The sequence below is a fragment of the Hippoglossus stenolepis genome, chromosome 6 (genome assembly GCF_022539355.2).
Source record: "Hippoglossus stenolepis isolate QCI-W04-F060 chromosome 6, HSTE1.2, whole genome shotgun sequence".
Taxonomy (NCBI): domain Eukaryota; kingdom Metazoa; phylum Chordata; class Actinopteri; order Pleuronectiformes; family Pleuronectidae; genus Hippoglossus; species Hippoglossus stenolepis.
The window spans coordinates 22,630,110-22,643,253 of NC_061488.1; the positions used below are offsets into that span (position 1 = coordinate 22,630,110).

Here is a 13,144-nt window from a genome sequence, read left to right on the forward strand (position 1 = left end):
GCAGGAAGCTGCGATTTGCCAAAACCCAATCACACCCTTAATGTTTCTTCTTCTTACTGACTATGATGATATGCTGCACAAAATATATGTTTTACCTTTTAATTTCCTTTTTCTTTCCTGTAAAATACAGAATACAAATAACAGGTCATTTTCTCTTTGATTACACATTCTGTATTTCCATGTCATTTCCCAGACGCTGCTGTGCACACGCACAGCTAAGTCACACGTCTCAAGTCGTTTACTGTTGAACTGTCTCTTTAGTCAGACCAGTGACTTGGTGAGTCATTGTTTAACACACCCATTACTTGTGCCATGAAACTGTGAATGTGTTAACCAAAGTGCACTTGCTGATGTGGTGATTGACTGGCTGGTTAACCTTGAAGTCTCAACAAATACAATCTCTGAACAGCAGCATCGAGCGTCTGTCGTCTTTTATCGTTTCTCATTACAAACACAGATATTCTCTCCTAAACAGTTTACTTCCTTTGCTAATGATGGAGGAAGCTTCTCATTGACTTATAGTGGACAAAGATAAATGCCCTACTTATGGCTGCAGCTTGCAGCATTGGACTAATGAATCATCCTAAGAAAACCAAATCCATGCATTCTAAGAGCCATGTTGCATAAAATATTTTTTTCATACTCTTGTATAGTGTAGCATATTGTGATAAAATCACACGATTTAAGAGATCTGCAATTTATCATTTATAACTCTTATTTAGAGTGTGAGTATGGCATCTTATTATTATTCTGACAGTGTAGATGTTCATAAAATAAGGAACAATCCCCAACTAAAAAAAATGATGATCAATTGGTGGATTTTGATTTTGCACCCACACTTGGGCATAAAAATCTGAGAAATCACTAGAATATTGTACAAAACCTCAGGTGTTGCAAAAAATGTGGCTGAGGTGTAAGACTCGTGTATCGATCATCGATAAAGCAAATTCTTGTTCTTTAAGACTTAAAAGACGCTGAAAATACATGAAACAGCTGCAGATAAATGTGGAGCAATAATGAGAGTGTGGCCTTTCTGAAATGAAAACAAAACAAATATAATAACTGTCTCCATCATATTTGAGTCCATGGTGCACATTGAATTACTTTTCACTTGTTGCAGCTCTTTGTCTGCAGTGATTTAAAGAAACGTGGCTGTGGAATTAGTGCCACAAGCTTTTTTTCTGGAAATGTGCTTCATTTTGATGGAAAACTGTGAATATAATAATAAATTATAAACCATACACAGGCCAGTAGTGGCTTTAATGTCTAACTTGTGTCTTGGCTGATCCAAGTGATGTTGCCACAGGAAGACAGATGTCGTAGCACTGTTGGTTTTTATTAAAATATAATTAATCGTAGCCACAAAGTCACAGAAACACTCACCAAACACCAACATGTTTTTGACTCCACTCCTGATCTTTACACAGACTCACATAAAGACAGTACAGCCGACTGTAGCTGTGGAAGCTCTGGTGACAGTGAACACAGCGAGATTAGAATATAAAGACATTTGAAACGCCCCTTCAGTCATCATGTGGCAGTGTCAACACTGAGGTACAGTACAAAGTTTTGCCTAAAGATAAAGGACTGAAGCTACTAAGTTTTAACATTGACACGGTTGTCGATGATGAGATTTCAGTTAAGACAGTTGACATTAATTTGGTTTTCAAGGCAACTATTACAACAAAAGTGAAAGTTTGCAATTAGCCATCACACTCCTAGATGTAGTGACTGACAGGGCTGGATGATAAACCTCATATTTTAAAGGAACATTTTGGGAAACGTAAAATGCGACATGCATGACCCATCTACGGTGACCAGAAAGAACTCGTATGTGTCTTCAGCCAGTGGGCAGTTGGTTTAGATAACTTTACTTAGCTGACCACCAAACTGAAGGGGGAAACATTTCCAAAGTAAAAAAAAAACATTTGACCAATAAGTACTATTTATCTTTTTGGTTGAAATGTTATAGATTGTAGTTTTACATGAGTTCCATGCTGGAGCTTTTCTCAAGTGACTGTATTACAACAACATAGTTACAGCATGAAATGTGGAAAAAAACACTGCCTGTGTCCTGTCTTGTAAAATTTCCAATCTAGGTTTAGCTAAACTTCACTCCGAAATCCAGTTAAACTCAGCTTTACCTTAGACTGTTTCCAGTCTAGGCTTACATATCTAAACTCCACTCCCAGAATCAGGCTAAACTAAACAAGATTATTATTAGATTAGTAATATGCTCAGCTAATTGCACATTGGTACAATAGTGTAGAAAACCTAAATGTCTGGGCTACCCTCTGTTCCACGATGAGATGTTCATGGGGTTACATCCACATCAAAACTCCTAAACTGTTCCGTCCATATGTGCTGCTGTTATTACAGAAATGGTTGAGCGAACCACACAGCTCAGAACCACAGTGGTCTAGTGCTTCTGGGACATGGTGTAGCCTATAGTGTGGCGTATAGTAGGAAGCACTATATGTGTAGAAAGGCTATTCCTAATCTGAAAATGTAGTTATTTGCATCATTTGATATGTCAATGGATTTTCTTTACTAATGGAGCAGAACCTGAAGTTGTGCTTTTCTTTTGGCTCTCAGGCATTCGTCTCTTCTAAATCTTGGCAATAAACGAATACACGTATTTCCCAAACAATGAGCTATTTCTTTAACCTTTTACTATCTCCATGACAACACTATTCCATGTATATAATATAAGAATAACTACAGAAACCAATAAGCTACTGTATGTCCTGAGGCCTAGAATCTATCAGATGTGACCCAACACAACAATGGAAATAAATCCATTGATGTATTTAAATAAATATTACATTCATTATCTACAGATTTCAGGTTATTTCATTCAGCCGCACTGATTAAGACACACTTACTGCATGTTCTGGTACACGTCTAGTTATCACAGTATCACAGTTAACATTTGAATCTCATACAGGAAGCTCAAGTGAAATAAACTGTGATTCAATTAGTACGTAATTCTAGTAGAAAGTACTGTGTAACAGTGTCACAATAAAAGCTTTTAGCAAAGCAATATTCACACTGAAATACCTCACATACATATTCAGTCATTGACGAGAAACGCCTCCGATTTCAGTGTTTATGAGGTTTGTCTCTAACAGCGAAAAGGTTCCATGTGACTTCATGAGTGCATTTCCACTTTTGTATTTCAGTTATTTCCAGATACTGTGTACATTTTTTAAATGAAGCTCATACACACTAAGAAATGCAATTATGCGAGTACCATAGCGAGATAGAGATGTGTACTTCAGACTAACAGTACTGGTTCCTAAATATTATGGTTTCTACTGTAATGGTAATCTTTTGTGTAGTCAAGGGACGATTAGACACATTTTTACCACAGGATGGTGTCAACAAATGAGTAAACATCTGTGTTGAAAAAAAATCTCTCAACCTTTTTCCGGGGTCAAATCTAGGCAAATAATGCAAGGTCAAAATTCACTTTCCTGTCTGTCTGAACACCCTTGAGAGTAACGTGTGCACGTACATGCACTCACTGCAGCACTGATGAGGTTTTATGGTTCATGATGAGCAGTAAGGCAGGAAGTGAGGAAATACCCAAGATCCTCAGCAGCTAGACAGTCGATCTAAACACATAAACCTGGGCTGATCATCTGAGTGGCAGCACAAAATTCACTATAGATAAAATACTGCTAAATATGTTTTGAATATTGAGATTGCTATACAAACACTGGGAGGTGTGGACACATTTTTTTTGGGGGGGGGGGTGCGTTGGAAAAGTGTTGAGGCCTTTATATTTTTATGATCTATTATGATGTACAATCTGAAAAACAAACTCATTGCTTATAAGTATTACTGGTATTATTTGCATGTGCCCGTTTAATGGCGTTATTATACATGTATCTACTCTATGTGCAAACTGAAAGCAACATATCATCTGCATATTAGACATTCTGGAGGTCGTGAGGCCTTTCAGTCAGAAATAAGGACACAAAACAAACTTTCTTCAACCTGTGATTGTTTGGTGTTTTGGTGACTTTGCTGTGAAACTGATTTCTGCACAGTGTAAGAATTAAGAGCAAGCTGGGACTTTGTGTAAAGGACTATTAATATAGCTTTACTAAGGGATTTCTACAACGCACAGATCCTGTTTCAAACCTTCAAGAAAAAGTTTGACGTACTTATTTGATTTCTTGCCGAGAGTAAGATGAGACACTGACACAAGCGTACACTCATCCTTGGAGAGTGGAATGCTTATTAGTTAACATGTTATCCTAAATCAAAAACATAGACCAATAAATCATCCAAATGTTGTCTTTACAGCAACAAGATGCATGCAATTTTTTTAACTTAAAGGGATAGTTCATCCAGAAATGAAAATTCTCTCATTATCTACTCACCACTATGCCGTTGGGGGGGGTGAAGTGTTTGAGTCCACAAAACACTTCTGGAGTCTCGGGGGTAAACTTTGTTTGAGCAGAATCCAGTACAATTGAAGTCAATGGTGAGTCCTTCTTCACATGTAATAAAACAACAGAAAAAACATAAAATGCCTCCATACTGCTCGTGTGGTGTCATCCAAGTGTCCGGAAGCCCCGACGTTCATATTCGACTCGAAACGAGGTCATCAAGATCTTGTTTTTAGCCTAAAGGTCCTCTGATAGCTTTAGACGAGGTGCATTCAGGCACCGTCGGAAATGCTGACGTCCGCTAGCTTAGCCACTTCTGGTGGAACTTTCGGCTTAAACACGATGTTAATGACCTCGTTTCGAGTCGAATATGAATTCCAGGGCTTGCGGACACTTGGATGACACCACACGAGCAGTATGGAGGCGTGTTATGTTTTTTTCTGTTGTTTAATTACGTCTGAAGATAGGTCACTAATCAACTACACTGTTTACCCCTGAAACTCCAAAAGTGTTTTGAAGACTCAAACACTCCTTTAGTGTAGAGCCATTAAGCATTTTCATTCTCCTCATCTAGCTCCAGCAAGAAAACAGATACATTGATTTTCCAAAATGTCAAATAACTGGATTTAGATTTTATTGCACTAGTAAGTACCATCAGAACAGCATTTCTAGTCACAAACACATAAGCTATAGACGTCAAAAACTTGCTGGTGTATGCCCCACACTAAAACAGTCTGTATGGTCAGTTTTGTACGGCTCCTCATCTCATTTCACAAAAAAATAAACAAAAACTGATGTAATGGTTCTCTGACAAACAGAGTGCATGAAACTGCAAGGAAAGATGTGAATCCATTCCACTCCAACCACACCTACTTAATAATCTCCCTCCTAATCACACTGTTTCCACTGTGCAGCCAGGCCATTTGGCTTTGGCCCTGAAACTACCTCATGCCATCCGTCTGTTACAGCAGCATCTCAAAAAAGCATAGAGGGGAAAACTTAGGAAAATGAGGGATTTTGTGCATGAACACAGCATCTCTCATACGTGCATGACAATTCCAGTTGGCTACTACATACATCAACCTCTGACCTTAATGCATAGTACAGCCCGTCTAAATGTGGACTGCTTTAATTCTCTTTGTTCCATACAAGTTCCAACTAATCTCTACAACTTCACCACTTTTTCACAGTGCAGGCCATTTTAGATAAATCTACAGGCCAACACATTTGATATTCTGTCATTACGCCCTGCTGCTGTGATGTCAAAGTTGGTACATATTTCAGAACAGGTGAGCTATGAGATGAGGTGAGCACAGAGCCACCAAACTCAAATCTAGTTAGTGCAGCAAAATTAAAAGACGGATGAATAAAGAGGAATGATTTTTAACTAACTCCAACATTCTGTAGTAGATGTACTGAAGGACAGAGAACTTAAACTTCTCGTTTGCACTCGAATAAAAAAAAATCGAGACATGTTTAGGGAGCAGACCCTGTTCACCCAGACGATGGGTGTAAATGGGTGGGTGTCACATGTGCTGTCTCTCAACCAGTGTAAAGGTTTGAATTTGTGACAAGGAGAAATCGCTTGGTATGAACTGGCCCAGTGATCAGAAAATGCTTTACCGTCCAATCAAAAGCATCTCTGTGCTAACAACACTCGGTGCAACATGACAGTGGCTGGCTAAGAGTTCAGGGTAAAGGGGTGAACATTCATAGGCCCAGGCTCTGAGTCCATGAGACGCAGCGGAAGCACAGGGCCAGGAAGCCGGTGCCCAGCAGGTCCCCCAGGGCGGTCAGGTATGGGATGGAGAAGTTGTCAGGGTCCAGACTCCTCCTCCACATGAACCGGACTATGAGGTCAGCAAAGTAAAGGAGGATGGCCACCTGAAAAAGAGGAGAAAACAGAGGATGAAAGTGGAAGAAAAAGAAAAGTTAGATTTTTGAAGGTGCAAGCTCCAGCATATACATAAGCAATGAGCATGGAAACGTGTGGCTGTCATGTAATTGTGCATTGCAAAATAATGAGAATCTCAACTAATTTGAGGAAAAAAAAACAAATTATGATTCAATCAATGAAAAATCAACATTGCATATTTATGTTAAAGAGAAAAAAACAAAAACAAATTAGCCTGATGCTAGTCAGTAGCCTAGTGACAAATGATCAGCTATGAGCTACAATCGGCCTATTTAACAGTATTTCCCATCAACCTGATTCAGTGACAACAGCATCACACCACATACTGGGAGTGTGTAAAAAACAGATAAATGGAAATAGTTACTCAAGTAATGGATCATGGTTAAAATAGGTCAATATAGAAAAATCCTTCCCACATCTATTAAGTGTCAGGTGGAGAATGGGCCTTCCTGTTGGAGACCAACAGCCACCCCCCAAGATGGCTTCTCTTTCTCTTTGTATCAGATACAATTTGCCTGATAAAGGTCTAGTATCGAAACGTTGCAAATAAATATTACACTGTAAGTAAAACAGTGTGCAAGAGTGTTTTCAAAAAAAAAGTTTAACAGCAATGGATAAACATTTTGATTGGATATTGAAGGTAATGGACAAATTGAAATAGTATTCAACTGGAATTACCACACTGTAGCTGTATCCCCCCGCCAACCAGTGCAGTTTACGTGGACATAGGTTTACCTTTGATCCAATGAAATCTAATCAGTTCATCTTTGATGGGTTAAAAAGTGGAATAAATTCCCTCAAAGCGTTCTTGAGAAATCGCATTCAAGAGGCCAAAAACATGTTTAGGGAGGCCTCGTCCTTTGACCACAAAAAAGTTAATCAGTGAGTCCAAGTGAACATGTGTGCCGAATATAAAAAAGAATCCCCTTGAAGGATATTACATTCACAAGGCCAAACATGTGTTTTCAGAGGTATCAGTAACTTTGAGCACCCAATTTTTAATCAGGTCCTCCAAGTGAATGTTTGTACTAAATTTGAGGAAATTCCCTCAGGGTGTTCTTGTTCACGAGAAGGAAACGGACAGATGGACATGTGGACAGACAACCCCCAAAAATAATGCCTCTGGCCACTGGCTGTCACGAGCACACAGGCAGAATAAAACCCTCTAACTAGTGTACCTCTAATTGTGTATTTCTATCTGCACCTTTGTTATGTTTCAGGGGTGTTATGTCATAACAGACCAGTGATCTCAGTAGCAGCTCCCTATGAATCTTCCAAGCAGTGAAATCATTCAAGCACTGAGTCAACTTCTCAGTGCAAGTGTGTGACTGACTGGATACCAACACAACATCTGAGCTAACTCTGTATGTTTGTGTTATCACCAACATCGAGCAGCTGAGATAATGTTATATTGCGGAGGTCAGAAAGGTGAGTGTGGCCTGAGTGCAGTGCACTTTTGGTTCTGTCTGGGAACAGATCTCCATCTCACCGAGCTGCTGAAACACCAACATCTGGCACTGGTCATTTCACAGTTGGGTCACAAGTGGCAGCGGGCAATTTTTATCAGGCTGTGCAAAGTCTTATAATGTACGCTCTGATGACTGGTTTCCACAGTTTGTATCAGAGGGTGGTGTGAAACCTCAGGGCCAATGAGTTCATGAGAAACAGCCCAGGGCCCAGACAACCAGTCAGTTTACCTGTAGCAGAGCAGCGCAGAGGAAGCAGATGGTGAAGGGTACAGAGATTGGCGCCTCGTCCCCCTGCAGCAGAGAGATGGCGTAGAGGAAGACCAGGTGACCGGGGACGACCAGCATCAGAAGCACGCGGCCTGACTTGGAGTTCACCCCTGGGAGACACAGAGAAAAGAAGATGGTTCATTTATTTAGGTAACATGATCCCTTTATGCATCACTGTATTCCCTTGGTGTAAGCTCAGCTCCATCTGGATGGATTTTGGTGTTCCATTGTTCCTGTGTAACATGATCCTCAGGATGCGTGTCAAATCCTGTTACCCACTGTTCACCAGGGTTTAGACTCCAGCAGAGGAATTCATACATTATCTTAGAGGGATGACTAAACCTTGGCTCATTATGTGTTCTCTAAACTAATTACTGTAATATAATCAAATGACAACAGATTTTTTGGCTACAAGGAATCAGCAGAACAAGTTAAAGGCACAACATGAAAGCCATTTTCAGACATGAACTCCTGAGGACGTCCACACAATTGGGTTCAGAATTTGTACGGAGTTTGCATGTCACACATGAAAAAGCAGCAGGAGATTCTCCAGTTAGATGGAACATCGTCAGCCCTTATCATCAAAAAGTCTCCTTGACATCTTCATCGGCGCCACGACACGTTTGGCACCTCTTTTTCATCTTGGGATAGTTGTCATCTTTTTATTATTGTTTTTTTTGTGTCTGTCGTGTTTTGGAAACATAATCACGCCCCCACTCACTTGTGGTGAATCCTGCAGAGAATCTTCTGCTGTGTTCTCACAAGGCCTCACTCAGACATTATCAAGAGTTCTTACTAGGTGGCTCGCAGGAGAAACTCTAGAGAAACTCTGCAGCTTCTCACTCGGACATTTGTGTTCTCACATGCAGACCCTCCAGAGAAAATCAGGAGACTATCTGGAGTTCAGTGCATGTCTGAAAGCAGCTTAACTGTTACCCATCATATCATTATGTATATGTTATCAATACATTATGCAGCAGGAACAGATCATTTTGAAAGTAAAATTTCAACTTATTACTGGTGATTGCCTGTCCATTATGGCAGTGTTACCTGAAGAGAAGAAGGTGATGCAGGGATTGGGCCAGTGCTGCCTCATCTTATAGGGCAGCACCCCAGGGATGCTCCAGAAGTGCAGGTAGGTCGAGATCCTACTGGCCTGGATGGCCACCAAGTTACCACCCACCCCTGCACACAGGGAGGAACAAATACAAGGGACAAAAGAGACAGAGGAGGTGAGTAAATCAATGAGAATATGAATGATGTTGCAATACAATGCAGAGAACATTTAATCAGTGGTTGTTTGGAGTGCGTCTGTGGCTGAGGGGATAGAGCGGGCCTGGCCGGTGAAGTCACAGTAAGTAAAAGACCAATAGAAACAAATATAAGAGCACAAGAGCAGCAACACTTCCCTATAGAAAGAGGGTGAACCACATGAGACCATATGGATCTGAGGCTGAAATATGACTCCAGCAGAACGTATCCTCTGAAGACTCTGGTAGACAGCTGGTTTCTGACTGACTCTGCATCATGATGTCTTATCTGTCTGCCGGTTCTGATCTTTAAATCTTTCCCACATGTCACAATCTTCAAATCCACCAAGCAGGTTCACCAGGTTTGAACGTCAGAGATGTAAGATGTTATCAGTGGCGTTCTGTCAGGGCATGCAGTGCTTCAACTGTCAAATCTCAACATAGACCTCAATGAAACGTAAGTGTTATCTCCATACATCTGATCCCAAAACAGCACTGTACCTCATAAATGATCCGGTGTTGCCTGTTTGCATTCATTTTCAATGAACGCCCTCTTGTGGTGGCAGTGAGTAATTCTCTCAGGAAGCTAGCTTGACTTGCAGCCGCTGCATCTATAGTTTCTGTCATTTTCGTGGATGTGACTGTGTCCTGTTGACAAAAGCCGGAGCTTGTAAAGTGAAGGGGAGAGCAGCTGGTTCTGGACTTTTCCGTGTGCACATTGAGGATCGAACCTGGGATCTCAAAACCTAATCACCCCCCCACTGCTCTGTGTAAAAGTCCCTGCATGCCACTGGATTCTGTCCTTTTCTTCAAGAGTGAGGAAAGGCAGTTTCTTTTTTTTACTTCCTCAAAGCCTTCTCTACATCCCACCGGCTTTAAAAATTTAAATCCATTTTATTTCTCCTACTGACAACGTATCTGCTGCGCCTAATCCAGTTACATCAAACACCTTTCCAAGTTACTTACCCACCAAAAAAAATGGGGCACAGATGTTCTTTTGTGAGATGGAAAAAACTGGGGTAAAACATAATAATGGTTTGTATGCGAGCCGGCGAGGGAAAATGGGAAATTCAATCCAGATTGGTGAGTTCAGAATTTCCCAGAGAGAAAGAGAGAAAGAGAGAGAGAGAGAGAGAGATTGAGAGACAGCAGTCAGAAAGGAAGAGACAAAATGAGTTGATGATTATTAAAGGCCCTGTCAGCTGTGCCTGGGTACTTGATGTGCACCATTAGTGGTTTAAATCGACTCTCCAATAATCAGTGGATCCCTGCGTGCATCAGCTCATAGCATAACCACTCATTCTGAAGGCTGCTGCTTTTCCTTCCATTTCTCTATGTCTGAGTCTATCTTACATCACTCTGACACAGCATTAGGTGCAAGTATAATCCATTCTCTGATTTATACAGCTGACGCAGATTTTCACATGGAGAAGAGAACTGCATACAAATCCAAACAGTTAAGTTAAACTTGTAAATGGGACAGTTTACAGAAATCTCTGTTTCCACCTCCTCTCTAACTATCCATAACATCATAATCTGTGGATCTTAAATGAAAAGAAATATGACTCTTTTTTAGTTGGTAACCATCAATATGCATGAGGGCATAAACAATTCTGCAGTGCACTGAATGTTCCTGCATGATGAACTCAAACTGCTCAAAAAGGTCTCTTCTCACCTCTCTCGGTCTAGGTTGCGTAGATTTTTAAAGATTTTTGAAAATGGTAGCAAACGGTAGAGTAACTCCCATGTTGCACAACACGGGGGGGCACATAAGGAAGTAAACACAGCTATCTCAAACTGATTTTTACTCAAGAATAGATAAGAGGACAACCCGCTTTACCCCCTGAGCCAGGTGTATTTTAATACACACTTTTGCAAACTACATTTAACAAACTTGCAAAACTGTAACTTCCCAGTGAATCATGAAAGTGGTTTGATGCTCCACATGTCGGCCTTGGTGCATCTGAAATAGCTGCTGCTTCTCTAAATGTTCCAGTGGTTTCAAAGCCTCATTGAAAACCTTTGGCAGCTCTGCATGTTTGACTCTATCGACTATAAATCATGCAGACATTAATATTAGAGACAAAAATTTTCCAAAGAATCACAGATGATTTTAGACAGACCTCCTACCTCCCAGACAGCCACTGGTTTTAGTTCAGTTCATAAATGGCAATTTCAATCTACTCAGATTTTCCTTCAATAAGAAGATAGACTCGCAAAAGTTGTGTACTTCTTAAAAATGTAATAAAAGGAGGTGAGCTCCATACTGCAACACCCACAAATTAAAGCAAGAGTCGTGACCCACTAGATTACAGGGCTCCGGCAAACTGGAGTAATCCCAGTTAATCTGGCACATTAATCTTAAAAGTATAAAAAGGCTCTGTCATGTAAAAGCAGCTGATTACTCATCATTTAGAGAAAAATATAACTGCATAATAATATAACAGAGGATAGACTTTGACCATATGATCTAGAGTGTCTGACTGAAATCAATGTTGTTATATTCTCTGTTTACTGATTTACCACCCAAACTGCACATTTCTCTCTACATGGCTCCTATTTGCTGCTGCTGCTGCTGCCTCTCCCACATTTAAACCTCAGTTATTCCTGTTTTCAGATCAATAAAATGTCAATATCAATGCAATAGTGATGGCATCTCTTACCATGCTCTATGAACCTCCCATAGACAGTGATGTGTGTTTGTTTGGATTCACTTTGGCCTCAAGGGGCTCATTGCTGAATCTTTAACATTCTGACGTGTGTGAGAAGCATGCGAATGTGTGTGTACTGTCAAACACTCATTTAACCACTTAACTTTATGGACCAATCAGCTTACCGTTGATGACGGGTGTAAAGACAGCCATGCCCTCGAAGTTGGGATCATTCACTGTCTTGTCCAGTATAAGGCCTCCAAAACTGGAAGTCACAAACACAGAGTTAATCAGAACCACACACACAGGCATGGCCAAGTGAATGTTTGTAGCGAATTTGAAGAAATTCCCTCCCATGAGATATCTGGTTCACGAGAGAAGGAAGGACGGACAGATGCACAACCTGAAAACACGTCACCGGTGCAGAGACATAAAAATACATCAATGAAATATACAAAAAATGTGTGGGATGTAGGAGGAATCAGAAATAGCCTATATGAAAACCACACCCAAAATATAACAAAATAAAATACCAACATACAAAATCTTCAATACAGGTTATATATAAGAATCAAGGTGAAAATTGGAGGAATGTTAGTATGACAGAAATAAAAAATACAGAGGGATGAATATATGCTATAAATACAGTATGAGATTAAAAGAGCTAATTTTCATTACAAATCAAATGTTTAATCAACAGAGCATTTATAAGTCTATTTTTGTATGATGAAGGTATATTTATAGTTATTACAATTAATAGTTGCCAAAATAGACCGAAAACAACTCTGTCTGTCTGACAAGTCTGACAGTTTCTAAGTTTTCAGCATTATTATAAATCATCAACCTCAAACATCATTGTAAAATTCTACTTAATAAATGAATGTGATAATCAACAATTCATGAACAAAGGTGAGTGTGTGATGATACTGTGTGTGTGTACCTGCTGATGGACATGGCCACTATAACAGGCTGCCAGCCTGAGCGGAGGACCTCCCTGATCTGAGGGCTCTGTCGAGCCACCACCACCCAAATAGGGATCAGAGCCAAGAAGAGCAGACACACCAGAGGAGACAGGTACCATATATCTGCAGGAACACATGGAGGGTGGTGAGGACACATACTTCTGTGCATTATCATGTCTGTGGTCATCAAAGGGTGATGATCAAGGCTTTATGATCTCGGTCACCTCAGA

General features: G+C 40.3%; 1 protein-coding gene across 4 annotated transcripts in view; it reads right to left on the reverse strand.

Annotated features, from left to right (window-relative positions):
• Positions 1–1,317: 1,317 nt before the first annotated feature.
• LOC118111409 (solute carrier family 41 member 3) overlaps positions 1,318–13,144 on the reverse strand; it is a 29,557-nt gene continuing 17,730 nt past the window's right edge. For all 4 annotated transcript variants that reach the window (XM_035159974.2, XM_035159973.2, XM_035159975.2 and 1 more), the window contains 5 exons: positions 12,893–13,037; positions 12,138–12,217; positions 9,102–9,236; positions 8,013–8,161; positions 1,318–6,284 (listed from right to left, as the gene is read on the reverse strand). In XM_035159974.2, coding sequence (XP_035015865.1) covers positions 6,111–6,284; positions 8,013–8,161; positions 9,102–9,236; positions 12,138–12,217; positions 12,893–13,037 — 683 coding nt within the window. In that variant the 3' untranslated portion in view covers positions 1,318–6,110. The remainder of the gene's footprint in view (positions 6,285–8,012; positions 8,162–9,101; positions 9,237–12,137; positions 12,218–12,892; positions 13,038–13,144) is intronic.